The sequence below is a fragment of the Mandrillus leucophaeus genome, unplaced genomic scaffold (genome assembly GCF_000951045.1).
Source record: "Mandrillus leucophaeus isolate KB7577 unplaced genomic scaffold, Mleu.le_1.0 Scaffold23, whole genome shotgun sequence".
Lineage (NCBI taxonomy): Eukaryota > Metazoa > Chordata > Mammalia > Primates > Cercopithecidae > Mandrillus > Mandrillus leucophaeus.
The window spans coordinates 4,375,382-4,394,470 of NW_012102365.1; the positions used below are offsets into that span (position 1 = coordinate 4,375,382).

At 55.4% G+C, this 19,089-nt stretch overlaps 1 protein-coding gene across 1 annotated transcript in view; it reads left to right on the forward strand.

Annotated features, from left to right (window-relative positions):
- PTPRU (protein tyrosine phosphatase, receptor type, U) overlaps nt 1–16,767 on the forward strand; it is an 88,600-nt gene extending 71,833 nt beyond the window's left edge. The window contains exons 22-30 of the mRNA XM_011981751.1: nt 2,458–2,612; nt 5,257–5,392; nt 5,887–6,036; nt 7,650–7,823; nt 10,593–10,733; nt 13,307–13,432; nt 13,566–13,723; nt 15,158–15,293; nt 15,562–16,767. Of these exons, the coding sequence (XP_011837141.1) occupies nt 2,458–2,612; nt 5,257–5,392; nt 5,887–6,036; nt 7,650–7,823; nt 10,593–10,733; nt 13,307–13,432; nt 13,566–13,723; nt 15,158–15,293; nt 15,562–15,624 (1,239 nt within the window). The 3' untranslated portion in view covers nt 15,625–16,767. The remainder of the gene's footprint in view (nt 1–2,457; nt 2,613–5,256; nt 5,393–5,886; nt 6,037–7,649; nt 7,824–10,592; nt 10,734–13,306; nt 13,433–13,565; nt 13,724–15,157; nt 15,294–15,561) is intronic.
- Nucleotides 16,768–19,089: the final 2,322 nt, after the last annotated feature.

The window sequence follows — 19,089 nt, forward strand, 5'->3', positions numbered from 1 at the left end:
GTGGCTTGTGGGAGGGCAGGTTTCTCTCCTTAGCTTGGGGGCTCTGGGGATGGAGGATGAAGTAGCTCTTGGCCTCTCTCTTGTGGGAGGTGGTACAGGTAAAGTGCTTAGCACAGTACGTGACCATAACAGGGTCATTATTATTGATCTTAAAGATTTTAACATTTTATCTAAGGGCCATGAGTAATGCCTGTGCCCATATACTTCCATCCTGAAGCCCTCATCTAGGCCCACCATGCTCTGAGTGACTGAGGAGTAGGGGGGAGGGGTACTGTCCATGCTGGTTATCCCGAGGGGGGCTAGGATAACTGACAAACTCTGGTTACCCCACATTTGGGATCTGGGTTGTTTAGAGCTTCTGGAACCCTGGGAACAGGCAGGGCCATTGGGGACTCTGTCTCCCAACGACAGCCTGGCACATAAAGGAGTCATGTTCTCTCCGGGGTTGCACAGCCCAGGTTGGATTAAGTCCACAACTCTGGTGTCCCAGCTGCATTTCTCCACTTCCTCGGGGACTAGGGGGGATGCAAAGTCACCCTGGGTAGGAGATCCTAGGGACGCGAGGGCACAGTTCCCTGGTGGGGTAGGGGTTCTGCCGCTGGGAGGGGAGGGCAGAGGGGGTGTGAGGGAGTGAGGGGCTGCTCCCTGGGGTCTAACCGCTCCCTCTCCTCCTGTTCCAGGGTTACCACAGGTCAAACCACTTCATAGCCACTCAAGGTACCTGGCACCTCTGCCCACATGCACCTTCCTGTGTGCCTCCTGGCATGCTGGAATGCCCTCAGCTTGCCTTTCTGCCTCCCCTGCTGATCCACTTGGATTCCTGAATGTCCCCCAACCCTCGCCACATTCTGGCTCCCTGCTTGTTCATCTGCTCCCTATTCTGCTGGGTCTCTTGGAATCTGGCCGACTGCCTTTGTCCCCTCTTTGTGTTTGTGTCTCCCTGATGTGCTTGGTCCATCTGCGGTTGCTGGTCCACCTGCCTGTCTCCAAAGTGGTGTTTGCGAAAGGGCTAGCCGGGCTCAGGTCTCATGGGTGTGGGTTGGGCCTCTCGGTCTGGTGGCTGCCTGGGTTCTTCTGTTTGCATCTCTTTCCGCGACCGTCCATCTGTCTGTCCCTCCTGGACACTCATGCCATTGCCAAACCATCTGGCCCTCCTCCAGGGTCCCATTCAGGATGAGCGGGCTCTTTAGCCAGGCCCTCTCCTGATGCAATGCAGCCTCAGGGCCCTACAGGCAGGCGTCAGCTGCAAGCTGGGTGTTGTGGGCAGCATGAAGCCTCCTGGCCTAGGGCGTGGTGCTGGATGGTGCTGGGTGTGCTGACCTGGGGTGGAGACCTTGTCTCAGGGACAGGCATCCTCTGCATCCCCAGGGCCGAAGCCTGAGATGGTCTATGACTTCTGGCGCATGGTGTGGCAGGAGCACTGTTCCAGCATCGTCATGATCACCAAGCTGGTCGAGGTGGGCAGGGTAAGCCGGGCTGTGGGGCGAGCTGGGGCGCATGGCAGGCCAAGGGGGCAGCGACGAGCCCACTGAGTCCCGTCCTGTGGGGCCTTCAGGTGAAATGCTCACGGTATTGGCCAGAGGACTCAGACACCTACGGGGACATCAAGATCACGCTGGTGAAGACGGAGACCCTGGCTGAGTATGTCGTGCGCACTTTTGCCCTGGAGCGGGTGAGTCTCCCCGCCGCCTGTTCCCTGCAGAGGGTGCCTGAGCAGGGATCAGAGCCCACTCCCACTTCCCCCAACTCTGGGAGCAGGAGGGTGAGCAGCACACTGCTGCCCATCCCAGCAAGGAAGCTACTTGGTCACTGTTTGCTGGGAGCACTCTGGAAGGGCAGGAAGGTAACTGCCTTTGTTGGTGCCCATAAGAGGAAGCCGAGACAATGAAGGGGATGACAGTATCTGCCAGGCGCTGGCTCCTACTCTGTGCTGAGCCTGTTACACATATTGTTTCAGTCCTGGAAAGCTCCATGGGATTAGCCCAGATACGGAAAGTGAGGCTCAGAGGGCTTATGCCAGGCAGGAGAGGCCACATAGTCAGTGACTGGCTGGCGAGTCCTGTCCACGATCCCATTTGATCTGCTCTGTAAAGTCCTCAGAGGAAAGATAGTTTTTTTCCTCTAAATTAAGACCCTGGGAGTCAAAATGATCTATGTTTACGCAGCAACCTAGTGGCAGAGGTGAGTATTTCATAACCCAGGTTTAGGCATCAGGCAGACCATTGTCCAAATCCTGCGTGTTGTCGGTTTCTCTAACCTTGGGAAAGTGGCTTCTCCTCTTTGAGCCTTAGTTTTCTTGTTTGTACGATGGGACATTAATATCTACTTCATCAATAAATTGATCATTGGGATTAGTTGAGATTATACAATGAGACGCTCACCACAGTGCCTGGCACACAGCAGGTGTCTAATAGATGCTGCCAGGGACTCTGACTGTTATTCCCATTGTCTCCCCAGAGAGGCTACTCTGCCCGGCACGAGGTCCGCCAGTTCCACTTCACAGCGTGGCCAGAGCATGGCGTCCCCTACCACGCCACGGGGCTGCTGGCTTTCATCCGGCGCGTGAAGGCCTCCACCCCACCTGATGCCGGTCCCATTGTCATCCACTGCAGGTGGGGCACTGGGAATCCCAAGGAGAAAAGGGGCCCTTCTCCCTGGGAAGTTGGGCTTGGGGTTGGGTTGGTTTAGGATCCGTAGTGGAGATCAGGCCTGGGTTCTCCTGCTTAGAGATAAAGTGCAGGAGGGAGCAACCCCCAAAGGCCCTGTCCCCTTTGAGCTGTGGCTCTGAAGTTGGCACCTTCATGTGCTCCCCAAGACCTGTGAAGACCTGTGAAGCCCCTTGACCCAGTTGCTGAGGAAGCACTGGAGATAGGGAAGGGCCTAGGGGCTGGTGAGACACCACACGATTGAGTTCTGCCTGCTTTCAGTAAGCAGCTTTTCGTTGTACACCTGCTGCGTGCTAGGCCTGGCCTGGGGGTGGGAAGGACTTCAGTTCTTTCCGCCAAACCCAGTGGGCCTTGCCCACCCACTGGCCGTCACACCTTCTGCAGACCCTGACTGGCTCCCGTGACCCCAGCTGCCCCTCCTCTCTCTGCTTCCTCCCTGGCTCCACATCTTTCTCTTGCTTCTTAAATGGGGACCCAGCACGCTGTCCTGGTCTGCCCTCTGTCTCCCCCTGGAGAGCCTAACCCCCAACCTTTGTGGCTTTGTCCACGGCCTCTGGGTCTCATTGTGGTTCCTCTACTGTGTTCTTATCAGCTCCCCAAATGCCGCATGGTAGAGTCGTCCTCCCTGCCCTGCCACCTAAACCAGCTTCTCTTTGATTTCTTTAGGCCTCTTTAAGAGGCCATCTTTTCAAAACAAAACTTTATTGATATATAATACACTTAAAGCAAAGTGCAGAAATATGTTTAAAAATATGAATTTTCATAAACTGGGCACACCTGTGAAATAACCAGCTCTACTCAGATTAAGAAACAGAATATTGGCTGGGCACAGGGGCTCATGCCTATAATCTCAGCACTTTGGGAAGCCAAGGTGGGAGGATCATTTGAGGCCAAAAGTTCGAGACCAGCCTGGGCAACATAATGAGACCTCATTGCTACAAAAATAAAAAAAATTAGTGGGGCGCGGTGGCACAAGCCTGTAGTCCCAGCTACCTGTGAGGCTGAGGCGGGAGGTTTGAGTATGGGAGTTCCAGGTTACAGTAAACTGTAATTGCACCACTGTACTCCAGCCTGGGCAACAGAGCGAGACTCTGCCTCTAAAAAAATTTTTTTTTTAAAGTAAAGAAAGGAACAGAACATGAACAGTTCCCAGAAGCCCCCTTGAGCCCGTTTCTGGCCTGAATTCCCCCATCCCCAGTCCCAGAGAAATCACTGCTCTGACTTCTACAGCACAGTTAGTTTCGCATGTTTTTGGACTTGTCATAAATGGAGTCATACAGCATGTACTGTTTACTGTTTGTCTTCTTTCCCTCAGCCTTAGGTTTGTGAGGTTCGTCCACAGTGGATCATCTTCCATCGAGTGAATAAATGACAGTGTGTTTGTCCATTCTGCCATGATAGGCATTTGGGTTGTTTCCAGTCTTGAGCTATTATGAGTAGTGCTGCTAAGGACATTCGATCGTATGTCTTTTGGCCAAGAAATGTATTTCTTTCTGTGTGGTATGCATGTAGGAGTAGAACTGTTATCTGTGTGAACGTTCAGCTTTAGGAGATATTGCTGAGCAGTTTTCCAAGGGGGTTGTGCTAAGTTAAGCCCCACCAGGGATATACAGGATATTCAGTTGCTATATGTCCTTGCCAGCACGTGGATGCCACCATTTTGAAACCTGAAATCTTGCTGTCATCTTTGTCCACTCTCCTTCCCCTTCAACTCTGCGCAACCTTGTGTGAGGACAAGGATCTTGATGTGCCCTCAGTCAAATTAGGGAGATAGCCATGTAAACGATGACTTTGTAGCAGGAAGAGTGTTTTATTGAATTAATTAATTTTTTTTTTTTGAGACAGGATCTTGTTCTGTGATCCAGGCTGGAGTGCAGTGATGTAGTCTCGGCTCACTGCAACCTCCACCTCCTGGGTTCAAGCGATTCTTCTGCCTCAGCCTCCTGAGTAGCTGGGATTATAGGCACATACCACCACACCGACTAATTTTTGTATTTTTTGGTAGAGACAGGATTTCACTATGTTGGCCAGGCTGGTCTCAAACTCCTGACCTCAAGTGATCCATCCACCTCATCCTCCCAGAGTGCTGGGGTTAGCCACCGTGCGTGGCCATGAAGAGTGTTTTAATAAAAACCTGCCCACATTGCTTTGGGACCTCAAAAGAATGATATCATCCTGGAAGGGTCAGGGATGCTCCAGCTATGTGAATGGGTATGAGTGTGTGGGCTTTTAGAGGATGTGTAGGAGATTTGGTGGTTTTCAGGAGGAAAGAACATTCTTGAATTAGCTCCGAGGGTCTCCTCTCCTAATCTAAGTTGCTAGGTTGAGCCAGTGTCACCTTTGCATTCTCCCCACCCTCTCTCCTCTCCTTCCCCAAGGCCCATCCCATCTCTGTCCTCAAGCACATTTCACCAGCGCTCTTCCATCCAGCAGCCTGTGCCCTGGCTCCTTACTTGGGGAGGGGCAGTCATCTCTGTGTCCCTGTCCTCTGTATGGTGTAGACATGGCCAGTGCCCTCCTCTCTTCTTCTCCTTAGTCCCGGGCTTCCTCCCCAAAGCTCTGACGTGGCCTGGGGCTGCTCTCTCTCCAGCGCGGGCACCGGCCGCACAGGCTGCTACATCGTCCTGGATGTGATGCTGGACATGGCAGAGTGTGAGGGCGTCGTGGACATTTACAACTGTGTGAAGACTCTCTGCTCCCGCCGCGTCAACATGATCCAGACTGAGGTGCGGGGACCTGGCCCTGTCCCCACCCTTACTTCTAGGACTGGAGTCTCTCGTGAAGGAGCCTGGAGCTGGCGGGGCATGCCCAAAGGGTGTCCTGAGGCTCTTCCCTTCCCTCAGCTCATCCCTGACCTTGAGCCGCCAACCGCATAGGGTCATCCTGGACTGCTCCCCTGTGTTCTGTTGGGTGGGGTCAGACAACGGGTCCTGTAGCTGACATAGCTGGGATTGCATCCTCACTGGATGTGTGATCGTGGGCTGTCCCCCACCTCTCAGAGCACCTCACAGGGTTGTTATAGGGGATAGGGATGAAATAGGAGATAAAGGGGCATGTCCATGGAGGTTGTTTTGGGTAGGCTTGGTCCAGCCTGTGGTAATACACGGTTGGCCTCTACCTCAGAGCACCCTGCCTCAACCTTGAGCTTGCTGAAGCCCCATCACCACAGATCTCCAGCTTCTAGGCCCCTCCTCGGCCTCATTCTCGTCTCCTGTTCCAGGAGCAGTACATCTTCATTCATGATGCAATCTTGGAGGCCTGCCTGTGTGGGGAGACCACCATCCCTGTCAGTGAGTTCAAGGCCACCTACAAGGAGATGATCCGCATTGATCCTCAGAGTAATTCCTCCCAGCTGCGGGAAGAGTTCCAGGTGGGGGACGAGTGCACGTGTATAGGGGTGTGTGTGTGTGTGTGTGTGTGTGTGTGTGTGTGTGTGTGTGTGTTGGGGCGTCCTTAGTATTGCAGGAGTCATTGAAGGCCGAGAAGCAGGGACCAGCCTGAGGCCACAGCTGGAGGGACAGAGCTGAGCTACTATGAAGGACTTTGGGACAGCGGAAGAGGGAGTGCATCAAAGCAGTTAAGAGCCCAGGCTTTGAAGTCAGATAAACCCAGGTTCAAATCCTGGCTTACCTAGTTAAGAGCTGTGAGAATCCTTGAACAAGTCCCTTTACCTCTCTGAGCCTCAGTTTTGTTACCCAGAGAAGAAAAGTGTGAATATGTCCCTTGGAGTGTTTGTATTCATTGGGATTCTTTTGGTTGTGAGTGATAAAAATCCAGCTTTTGTAACTGAAAAGCCTGAGGATTGTGCAGCTTCAGTTGTGGCTGGATCCAGGGGCACACATGATGATGCCAACACGTGGTTTCTCTCTGCCTTGGTTCTGCTCTCCTGGTTTGGCTTCATTCTCAGACCTGCACCTGGCCTCCAGCAGTGCTGGGCTCCTGTCATCTCTGTTGTCCAGTGACTCTGGAAAAAGGCACTTGTTCCCAGCATCCCCCCAAAAGTCCTAGATCAGACTCTCATGTTCCCATCCCTGGACCAGTCACAGGTCAGAGAGATGGAACTCACTGATTGCCCCTGGCTCTGGTCACGTACCCAAGGCCTGGCTCTTGGGGCAGGACCAGGCTCACCATATCACATGGCTGAGATGGGAAAAGCCTGGTTCTCCAGAGAAGCCTGAGAGTGATCATTGGGTGGGCAGAGACCTCAGTAGTCCTCTCCACTCCAGGGTTCCTGCAGTGGCTCAGCAGGATGGCACGTGCTGGGGACCTGGCACTTCTCACAGGAGGTGCAGGATTCCAGGAGGAGGGTGTCAGGCTTTGGGGATCATGATAGGCTGCGTTCCCTGTGAGGGATCTCCAAGAACAAGAGAAAGAAACAGAGCCCCTGGGTCTGGCTGTGTGAGGCATGAAGGCACGGGGGTGGAGGAGATGCTCCAGAGATCCGGGTGTGATTCAGTGCCCAGTGCTTAGGACTTCATTCTGTTCAGACAGGGCCGTGACCAAAGAAGGTGACCCCCTCTCCAAGTGCCTGGAGTCCACTTTGTGGAGGGCATGGGGTTTCAGGGGTTGCCTCAGTGAAGGCACTGATGAGCTAGTAGAGATCCTCACTGTGCCCGTCTGTGTGTGCCGAGCCCAGCCCAGTGCTTGTCATGATCTCACTTTGGCCTCCCAACAGCCCCATGAAGTAGGCATATTACTTCCCTATTTCACAGTCGAGGAAACTGAGGTAGAGAGATGCAGTAGCTTGTCTGAGGTTATGTGGGTGGCGAGGAGGTAGACTCTGGTCTCTAGAGCTCTGTCCAGGCCCTACAATGGCCTAGAGACCGGGAGTCTGGGTCCCTGCCCTGTACCCTTCTCTCTGGACCTCAGTTTCTCCATCCATAAAATGCAGTTAGTAACTCAGTCCAGCCTCCTTCTTGGGGATGTGAGGAGGCCCAGCAAGCTCTGGACATAACTCTCTGTCCCCACCCCCGCTCCCTGTAGACGCTGAACTCGGTCACCCCACCTCTGGACGTGGAGGAGTGCAGCATCGCCCTGTTGCCCCGAAACCGCGACAAGAACCGCAGCATGGACGTCCTGCCGCCCGACCGCTGCCTGCCCTTCCTCATCTCCACTGATGGGGACCCCAACAACTACATTAATGCGGCTCTGACTGATGTGAGAGCTTGGGGTGGAGTGGGCTCTGGGGCTCCCCCTCCCGGCAGCATCAGGGAAGGTCCATGGGCCAAGGGAACAGAGCTGAAGGCTCTGGTTGGGGGAACCCCTGCCCATTCTGGGGAACAGGATCGTGCGTGACCCTCCTACCCCTAGGGATCTTCCATTCAGGGTATTCAAGCCAGTGTCCCCAACACTCTGCCTGAGTGGGGTCTGTTTGTGGAGTTCAGGCAGGACTGTCTCCAGGATCAGGACCAGCAGAGCCTGGGGTAGGATGAGTGATTCAGGGGGCTTTGGCTGGGGAGACCTCGAGGGTTTGGGGATGGAACTTGAGACCTGATGTCTGCAGCCAGGGGAGCTTGTCTTGGGGAGAATGAGCTGGAGTCTGCTCCAGGACCAGGCCTGGGACAGTGATCTCTGGCCCCATTCTTCTCTGGGTGGGCGTGGGCCCTCTGAGGGCTCAGGAGCCGTTTAGAAGTCTCTTTCCCTGCTCCCAGCTCAGAGGCTCTGCTTCCTTTACTGAGGGTTGCAAGCAGCGCAGGAATGGGTGCTGGCATTTTAGGCCCCTGATAAATGGCTCCAAGATGCTGCTGTCTGAGGCGGGAAGGGTCTAGGATTATTATCCCTATTCCTCTGTGACACTGGAACCAGTTCATACATAGACACAGGAGACACACGGGTGGAGATCAAATGTTATAGATAAAACTGGAGATGGAATTTGAGATGTGTGACCAATGGGTGGGCCACTTCTTTGCCTCTCCCCAGTATAGCTGTGTAACCGCAGGCCACCCCTCCCTGTCAGGGACTGGCCGTTACTGGCAGGGAGCAGGAGCAGTTGGCTGCATGCTTTCCGAGGGTAGGCTGGCCTGGAAAAAGAGGGAGTGGAGCCAAGCAGCCTCGCTTATGGGAGGAGTGAGCGAAGGGTGGGTCAGGGCCAGGTGTGTCACCGCTGCGTCTCTCCACACAGAAATGAGGGGTGCCGACAGGGAAGGTTCTCCCACAGTGGGTAAGAGGGAGATGGACTTTTTATGGCCTGATGCCTGGCCAGGAACCCCTTGGCAGGACAGTGCAGGGGACAACGGGGTTTCTTTAAAGAGGGTGACCTCCCACGGGGCTTCTGGGCATCAGCTGAAGGAGAGGGGAAGAGCAGCCCTAGCCGCTGATGAGAGAGATGTGAGGGGCCCATCGGTCACTGTCACTCAGCTTGGTGGATGGAATGTGTGCTCACATGCTCGCCTGGGGACATCCCGCCTGCTGAGGGGTCAGGGGTCCTGGAGGAGTGGCATGTAGTGCTGGGAAGATCTTTGAACTAAACTTAGAAAGCTGTACCTTCGTGCCCAGCCCCCTCCTTGACCTTAGGGTGCCCATCTGCACACTGGGGGCCTGGAAGGGAGACTGTCTGAGGGTCCTGAGCTGGGGCTCCCTGGCCCTGATGGGTGGGTTATCACATGGAGAAGTTCTGGGACAGCCCTGTCCCATCCTGAGGTCCTTGATGCCTCTGACGTCTGACCCCAGCCATGCGGGTCCTATTGGCTCAGGAGCCAGGAGGCCCCGTTTCTCAGACAGGCCCTGAACTCGTCAGTGAGGGGCCAGCTGGAGTCTTTTTGTGGTGGTCAAGTCTGCAAGGAACCCCGTTGGGCACCCAGGCCTGAGTTTTGGAGTCTGGCTGGGCCTGGCCTTGAGGAGTTGTTAATCAAGAGCCTTCAGAGAGTCCTGGAGAGGGACCACTGGGGGACCAGGGGGGCTCCTTGTTTCTCTGTACTGCAACTTGCAGGATTACAAAGGGCAGATCAAGATTTGGTCAGGGCCCAAGTCAGGGTCAAGGCCAGAAGAAGCCAGACAAAGACCAGGGTCATGGGAGCCTGTGCCAGCCCCTAGGTCGGGAGGAAGACGGGGGGTCAGGAGAAGAGCTCAGGAAAGAGAGGGGGACATGGCACAGGGTGGGGCAGGGCAGGTCACCAGGGGAGCCTGGGAGCCAGGTCTCTGATGGGAGAAGGCTGGGTGCCAGCTCCCCTGGCAGGACGAGGGAGCAGTGAGCAGCGTCAGGGCCTGTCACTGCCTGGGGAGCCTGGGGTCCCAGACCCTTCACTGATGGAGTTGGGAGGGACCTAGAGATTTATTTATTCAAAATATTTACTGAGCCCCTCCAGGGCTCTGGGTGGAGACCACACCCTGGAAGCTCTGCTCTCCTGAACCTTGCTTTTAGGAGATGGAGTGGGATAGTCAGGAAATAAATATACAATGAAATGTCATCAACTGGAAATTTCTACAAAAACAGCCAGGCAGAGTGTTTAATGTGGATTTGGGGTGTTGGCGGGGGACTGTTTTTGATGAGGTGGTAGGGGAGGGCTTCTCTGAGGAGGTGATAAGCAAAGACCAGAAAGAAGTGAGGGAGAGAGCCATATAGACATTTGGGAAATTTGGCCTACGCAGCCAAAATAGCAGATGCCAAAGCGCAGAGGCAGGGAGTAAGCTTGGCCAGCCTCTACCGTGAGCTCAGCCTCATGCCCAAGCTCCTCTCACCATACCTTTGGAAACTTTTGCTGTTTAGTTCTGGGGTGTCCTGGGCCCACCCTGTCAACCCAGGGCCTCCGTGTGCCGACCAACATCAGAAATGGCCCACTGGAGGCAGCCTGGTCCTGTGGGGCACAGCCGCCCAACTCAGGGTGGGCAGTGCGGGAAGACAGTCTGGGGCAGAGGTTCAGCCCAGGCCAGGGGCCGGGAACAGGGCCCCGCTGAGTCCCAGTTTCCCTGGTCCTGGTTTCACTGCAGAGCTACACACGGAGCGCGGCCTTCATCGTGACCCTGCACCCGCTGCAGAGCACCACGCCTGACTTCTGGCGACTGGTTTACGACTACGGGTGCACCTCCATCGTCATGCTCAACCAGCTGAACCAGTCCAACTCCGCCTGGGTGAGGCCTCCACTGGCCAGGCCGACGGGCCACCTGCTGCCCAGGTCCTCTGTGTATTCAGCGGCATGGTCCCCAAAGCCAAGAGTTGGGTCCCAGTTCTGCCATCTATTTATTGTGTGACGAGTCATACACCTTCTTAGAGCCTTAGTTTCCTCATCTGTAAAACAAGGGTGTCAGATGGGAGACCACTAGTTGCTCTTTTTCTTTTCTTTTTTTGAGACAAGGTCTCACTCTTTTACCCAGGCTGGAGTGCAGTAGCGGGATCATAGCTCACTGCGTTGTACAGCCTCAACCTCCTGGGCCCAAGCCACCCTTCCACCTCAGCCTGTGGAGTAGCTGGGACTACAGGCTGCTTCACCACAGCTGGCAGATTTTTTTTTTTTTTTTAAATAGAACCACAGTCTCACTATGTCGCCTGGGCTGGTCTTGAACACCTGGCCTCAAGTGATCCTCCCACCTTGGCCTCCCAAAGTACTGGGATTACAGGCATGAGCCATTGCATCTGTCCACAGTTGCTCTTTATTGGCCCCCTGCTAAGCCAGGGACTGCTTTGCACTCATGGTCTTATTTAGAATCTATAATGACCTTGGAGGGAAGGCTTCAGTGAGAAAATTAAGACCCAAAGACGTACAGTGCTTTCTCCATGGCCACATGGCTGGGGAGGGGCAGAGCTGCGCTCCCCGGCCTCGGCTGCCTCATTCCAGAGCTTCTGCTCTCTTAGTCACTCCACTAAAGCGCCCTTCACGGGGGCCTCCGAGGTAGAGTACAACTCAAGCCTCCTACTTTCTGACTGTTTGATCTAGGGTAAGTTGATTGACCTCTTTGAGTTTCACTTTTCTTCTCTGTAAAATGGGGGCCATCACAGGACCGGTTCTTAAGGGGTTACTGTGAGGACCAGGTCAGGGGTGCACAGGATGCATGGCACTGCTGTGTCTGGTGCACAGTAGGCATGTGGTACGTGTAGGCAGTAGGCAGGGACAAAGATGATGAGTGTGACAGTTGCATTTGAGATTGGCCCAGACACTGGTTCAGTGACCTCAGCCTGGGGGCAGCCCCACTGACTCCCCCATTTCCCTTTGGAGCTCCCAAGAAGTACAGATACCCAGCCTTCCAGCCCTGCCTGACCATGTGCTGTAGGTCTCTGGACCCCTTCCCACTCCGGCTTTCTGCTGGGCTCGGGGCTAGGAAGATTTGCTGTAAAATGAGTACAACAGCTTCTTAATGGCCTCCTGGAGAATATTTCATTAACTGGGCTCTTTATGCATCAGGCACTTTGTGAAAATGACCCAGGACTACAGGGTAATGGGCCTCAGCCCTGGGTGTAGCAGGAACCATCCTTGCTCGGGTAGAGGGGAGAGGCCCAGAGGGAGGCTCACACAGACATCATTCACTGGGCACTGATTTGCTCATCTGTTCAACCAACTTTGCCCATGAACTGCTCCCTGCAGTGGGCAGGGAGGAGACAGAGGCAGAAGAGACACAGCCCCTCCCAGATCTCCTGGTCCAGGAGGAAACAGGTAGAAAAATATCTGATAGTGACAGCACAGAGGGAAAAGGGCTTTCAAAGAGCTGGCACAGGGACAGAGAAACCCAGGGGACCATGTATCAGCGACGGCTTCCTGGAGGAGGTAGTGTCTGACCGGAGATATGTGGGAAGGGCAGAGTTGAGTAGCTGAGGAGGTGGAGGAAGAGTGACCCGTGGAGAGGGAGCAGCCTGTGCAGAGTTCTGAATGCACAGCGTTGCCAGGACCTGAGGCAAAACGGGGAAGGTGGTGTTCTCCTGTCATGGGCTGTGGTCAGAGGGGACTGATGAGCATGGTGTCTTTTTGGAAGAGGTTGGGAGGCATTTTACAGATGGAGAAACTGGGGCCAAGAGAAAGGAAGAGCCTTTTGTGGGCTTCAGGCAGAGCTAAGACTAGAAACTGAGGCTCAGGATACTTAGCCTGGAGGATGTGTGCGCGCGTGTGTGTGTGTGCACGTGTGTGTGTATATGTACGTGTGTGTGTGTATGAGGTCGGAGGGCTGTACCTCCTCTGTCCCTCCACAGTCTGGAGTCTGGGAGGGGGTTGTATTTAGGACCCTGACTCCATGGAGGGGTCCTGGGGCAGAAGTGGGAGTACTGGACTGTGTTGCAGCATCAGGGACACCCCACCTCTGGGAGCTGGTGCTGAAGGGCAGAGGCAGTGAGAGAGAAGGCTGGGGGAGGTTCTGGGGTGGGTGGGAGTGATCCAGGCCTATTCCTGGAAGCAGGCAGCCTCATGTAGGAGCGTGTGAACCGGTTAAGGTGTAGCTTTCTAGCTGCACAGCAGTAGGCATCAGTGCACTGTTTGCGAAGGGTTCGTCTTGGCTGATCTGAACGTGTCAGTGCAGAACGTATTGGGACAGGTGGGCCTTGCAGCCTGTGGGTGATTGGTGGTGACTGGAGGGCCGCTGAAGGTGAGTCTGGAGTGAGTGGGTGGGCCAGGGTGCGTGGGAGCTACAGGGCAAATGTGGAGCCCTGGGAGTGGGCATGGCTATGGGGTGAGCCCCGGCCAGGCTCTACTCAGCTCTCCCCTCTCCGTGCCCATGCCCAGCCCTGCCTGCAGTACTGGCCAGAGCCAGGTCGGCAGCAGTATGGCCTCATGGAGGTGGAGTTTATGTCGGGCACAGCAGATGAAGACTTAGTGGCCCGAGTCTTCCGGGTGCAGAACATCTCTCGGGTGAGTGGTCTGAGGAGCCCCAGGGAAAGACCCTGGGTGGTGGCTGGGGCAGCTTTTAATGACGCTCCAGGTCATCAGGGGCCCCTGGGACTCTGGTGCTCATGTCCCCGTGGCTGGCTGCCCCTGTCTCCAGCTGCAGGAGGGGCACCTGCTGGTGCGGCACTTCCAGTTCCTGCGCTGGTCTGCATACCGGGACACGCCTGACTCCAAGAAGGCCTTCTTGCACCTGCTGGCTGAGGTGGACAAGTGGCAGGCCGAGAGTGGGGATGGGCGCACCATTGTGCACTGCCTGTGAGTACCTGCCCTGCAGGAGGGCGGGTGGAGGGGTTGGGGAGCCAGGGGCAGAGGTCCAGTCTGAAAGGGTGCCAGCTTTGGCTGGACTGCAAAGCTGGCACCGAAACCCCTGGGCTCTCAGATGGCTGTGACCTGGATGCTGCCCAACCAGCCAAGGCTGGCCCTGGAGGAATCCAGTCAGTTTCCAGGCTATAGACTCAGCCCTGAACAATTGCCTAGTACCCTCTGTGTGATGTCTGACTTTGCCAATTTGAGAGTCCTTTGTCAGAATTTTTTACCCCATGAGATTGTGGCACACTTTTTATGCCAACAGGATACCAGCCTTTGTTCATGCATGCACACATGCGACTTTTTCCATCCATCCATCCATCCATCCATCTGCATACCCCATTCATAAGTTCATGTATTCACTCATGTCTGGGTGCAGTCACTCCCTTGCTCCCCACTTTTTCATGCTTTCAGCACTTACCGAGCCTCTCGAGTGGCAGGCTGGGCCTACTGGAAGCTGGTGGGAAGCTGAGTCAGTCTGGGCCTGGCCCCCAGAGGTTTTGGTTCTTCTGGTGGGAAAGACCCCTGAGAAGGGGAGTGAGGGCCGCCTCAGTCTGCCATCCCCCAGGAGGCACCCCACACATGGAGTCACAGGGAAGGAGGGAGAGGCACAGAGGGGATGGAGCTCTGTGGGAGGCTGTGGGCTTGACTTGGGGTGTGGGTACGTTTGTGCCTGTGTGCCCACGTTGCCAGGTGGTGACCGGTCTTCTCAGCGTTCCTGTTCCACCTTGCACTCTGGGTACGCGCTTGCTGCTACCCGGCCGTTCTTTGTCACTGCGTTTGTCTCCGGGTGTTTCTCTTGGAGTGTGTCTGGCCTCCTTTCTCTCAGAATCTGCAGTCTGTTTCGCCTTGAGAACATGTCTTCTGAGATGCCCTAGCCTCTGATCCTCCTTAACCTGGTCCTGCTGGTCACCTCTGGGCCCTCTCCTCGTCTCTCTGGGTTCCCTAGCCCCACCCCTTACCTCAGGGTCCTCTGCCCCGCCCTTCTGAGTTCCCTAGTTCTGCCCCTCACCTTGGGCTCTTTGGCCCTTCTTAGTTTCCTTGCCCCGCCCCTCACCTTTGTACTCTTCGGTCCCTCCTTTCTGGGTTTCCTAGCTCTGCCTCTCATTTCCGGGCTCTTTGGCCTCTTCCTTCTGGGTTCCCTAGCTCCGCCCCTCTCCTCTAGGCTCTCTGGCCCCTCCTTTCTGTGTTCTCTAACTCCGTCCCTCGCCTCTGGGCTCTCTGCCCCACCCTTCTAGATTCCCTAGCTCTGCCCCGCTCCTCTAGGCTCTCTGCCCCTCCTTCGTGGTTCCCTGACCCTTTCCTTACCTTCAGGTTCCAAGGCCCCACCCCTCACCTTTGACTCCTGAGCCCCGCCCTAAACCTTTTGCATCTCTCATTCAGAAATGGGGGAGGACGCAGCGGCACCTTCTGCGCCTGCTCTACCGTCCTGGAGATGATACGCTGCCACAACTTGGTGGACGTTTTCTTTGCTGCCAAAACCCTCCGGAACTACAAACCCAACATGGTGGAGACCATGGTGAGGGGCTGTGTCCCGTGCCCAGCCACTTCTACCTTCCTGGTCCGTGCCAGGCCAGGTTCCTTAGCAACCACTCTCCCATATCTGGGCCCCACCATTGGGCCTTGGTTCTAGCCCTGTGGTCCTAAAACATTACCGCCATTTCCCCCTTCTCCCCGAGGGCAGGCCTGGGCTCATGCTTGCCCTCTCGCTCCCCGTTCCCCCCACCCGCCACAATACTGGAGTCGGGGTCAGGCTCATGATTTCCTCCCTCTCTTTCTCTCCCCAGGATCAGTACCACTTTTGCTACGATGTGGCCCTGGAATACTTGGAGGGGCTGGAGTCAAGATAGCGGGGCCCTGGCCTGGGGCACCCACTGCACACTCAGGGCCAGACCCACCATCCTGGACTGGCGAGGAAGATCAGTGCCTCCTGCTCTGCCCAAACACACGCCCGTGGGGCAAGCATTGGAGTGGATGCTGGGCCATCTTGCTGCCCCTTCCCCGGTGGGCAGGGTCTTTCACTTTGTCCCATGGGCAGGTCGTAGGCCAAGGAGGAGCTTAGCAAGTCTGCAGCCCAGCCCCACCTCCATAGGGTCCTGCAGGCCTGTGCTGAGAGGCCTGGCACTGCCTGGCAGAGTGACAAGGGCTCAGGACGGCCGGCTCTGGGGTACTCAAGCCAAGCCCCTTGGCACCATCCTGGCCTTTGGCAGGGTTGAGTGAGGCCCTGCAGAGAGTATCCCAGGCCAAGATTCCCACTCAGCCTGCTCCCTCTGCATGTGGGTAGAGGGTGTACTGGGGCTTGGCATCTAGGATTCCATCTGGCACAGCCTATGAGGGTCTTGGGGAGGCAGGACTCTGTTCTGAACAGCCAGTGGGGCACACTGACTGTCCTCCCCAGGGGAACTGCAGTGCCCTCCTCCCCACTGCTCCCTGCAGCCCCTGGGATATTTTGCTCACTCTCCCTCCCCACTTCTGCTTCCCTGATATGTGCTCTGAGCTTCCCTGAACCAGGATCTGCCAATTCCTGCTGTGCCCCACGGTGGGCTCCTTCCCTGCCTGACCCACTGTTGCAGAATGAAGTCACCTTGCCCCCCTCTTCCTTTAATCTTCAGGCCTCACTGGCCTGTCCTGCTCACCTTGGGCCAGTGACAATCTGCAAGGGTGAACAACAGCCCCTGGGGTTGAGGCCCCTGTGGCTCCTGGTCAGGCTGCCCATTGTGGGGAGGGGCAGTGTTAGAGCAGGGCTGGTCATACCCTCTGGAGTTCAGAGGAAGGAGGACCAGTGCTTTTTTGTTTCTTTTGTTATTTTTGGATGGGTGGTTGGGAAGGTCTCTTTAACATGGGGCAGGCCACACCCCCATTCTGTGCCTCAATTTCCCCATCTGTAAACTGTAGATATGACTACTGACCTACCTCGCAGGGGGCTGTGGGGAGGCATAAGCTGATGTTTGTAAAGCGCTTTGTAAATAAACGTGCTCTCTGAATGCCACAGAGCAGCCCTGTGTGTGTCTCACCAGCCTGATGGGGCCTGCTCGCCTGCCCCCAGCCTCCAGTGCAGTGGGAGGGCCCTGGAGAAGCCTGTGTTCTGATCCAGTCCTGGTTTTTCTATTTGTAAAATGGTGGGAGTGTGGACCAGGACATCACTCAGGGTCCTTCCACTTTCAGAGTTGGTTCCAAGGGACCCTGGCCATTGCTGCCCCCACCCAGGCCACTGAAGCAGTTCCTCAGGTAGGGTATATCAACCTGAGACCCCTGAGGGCCACAGAGCTGCCTCTCACCCCACTGGGGGCCCTGGATCAGGTTGAGCTCTTTCTGGGGCAGAATGGGAGGCGCAGGCTGTGGTGTCAGGCGGATGGGCCCAGCAGCTGCGAGATCCTGGGTGAGTTAGTGCCCTCTCTGGGGCCTACTTTATCGTCTGTAAAGTGGGGACAGTCCTGTTTGGATCAGATGAGATAATGATTAAGTGCCTTATGCAGTGCCAGGCGCATTGAAAGGGCTCACTTTACAAACATGGCAGAGATGGGGGCAGAGGAGACACAGCCCTGCTGAGGATGACCGTCCCATTGCCCCAGCCCAGGCCATTCCCAGCCCCAGCCTCCTCATGGGGTAGAGAGGGAGGAGGAGGGGGCTGGCTGGTAGGGACCTGGGTCACTCCTGGCTCTGTCACAGACTTGCTGCCTGACCTTGGACAAGACAATTCCTGTTTCTGGGCCTCAGTTTCTTCATATGAAGGCTGACTCTATGATGTACTCATTCTATTTGCACACTGGCTGACCCTGTGTGCCTCAGTTTCTCCAGTGGTCAGAGGATACAACCCATTCTAATGACCTCACAATTCAGCATACTTTAATCTGAGTTAAAAATTAATTGGCCAGTTAGGATCACACTTGACTGGGGCACAGACTGACCCCTCATCCTCATTCTGAGCTGACCTCTGAGCCTTACGTGATGGATCACAAATGTGTGTCATGGGTACTGGCCCAATGATAGAAAATGACTTGCTCTGCCCAGTAGCATGGGCAGAAGTGACGGCATGTGAGTTCTGGATCCCGGGTCTCATGAGGCCTTGCGGTTTTTGCTTTCGCTTTTCTGGAACTCTGCTATACAAGGGAACCTGTCTCACCTACCGGATGATTTGAGGGCACACAGAGGAGAACCAGCGCATGCCATGAACAGTCAGTATCAACTCCCAGGCTGTGAGTGAGGCTGTCTTGGACCTTCTAGTCTAGCTGACCTGTCAGGTAAGTGTAGCCCCATGGCTAAGCTTAGAAGACACTGCCCAGTGAGCCCCTAGAACTGGGAGAGATGCTAAATGGTTCTTTCTCTGAAGACGGTCTGTTGGAATCCCTTGTTACATACACAGTTAGCTTTCGCTGATACACACGCGTGTGGAGCAGTCTGGATGCGGCTCGGCCCTTTGCTCTGTTCGGTGCTGGCTCCTCAAGGGCAGGGAGTGTTTCTGTGCCATCTTGTGTCCATTGCCCAGTAAGGGGCTTGCCTTGGAGCTAGTGCCCTGGAAATGTTTTCACGAAGGTGGGAAGGAAGGAGAGGTTGGACTTGCCTGCCCGACTGACCAGGGGCATCTGGCCTCTCAGAGGAGCTGGGGAGGTGAGCTCTGTATTAGGTGGAGCACCAGCTCCAGAACCCGCAGGACAAGGTACCACCCCCAGCTCCACACCCCACAGTCGGGTGACCTTGCACAATCCCCTAACAACCCTGCAATAAACACAACAGGACCTATCTGCAGGATTGGTTGTGAGGTCTAGGGACAAAATATTTAAAAAGAGCCAGCGTAGTCCTTAGTGACATAATTGACCCTCAATAAAAGGCATCTCATACCATAATACTGAAGCCCCTGGATAATGAAAATGGTGACGGTCACCTTTCATTTAGTGCCTACTCCTGTGTTGTGTGCCCTACACCCTTTCTCTCTCCCTCGCTCCATACAGCAGCTCTTTAAAGTGGGGATTCCTACCCCTTCAGTTTAGAGATGAGACACGGAGGCTCAGGGAAGTGAGTTTACTCACCCAAGGTCACCTGGCCAACATATGGCAGAGCAGGGACTTGAACCCGTGTTTAGGCTGACTCCACACCTGGGCCTTTATCTGCTCCGCTCTGTGGCTTCCCTGGGGTCAACAGCCCAAGGATCCCCTCAATGCAATGCCAGATGGGGAATTTGTGGCCTAAGCACGGCTTCCCAAATGCTGTGAAATGTGTCAGAGGTGGTGGCCTCTTGGACAAGGTGGCCTGGAGCACAGGAAGATGAATGGTTCAGCCGGGTTCTGTCCAGGGCTCTGGCCGAGCAGGTGTGGGTA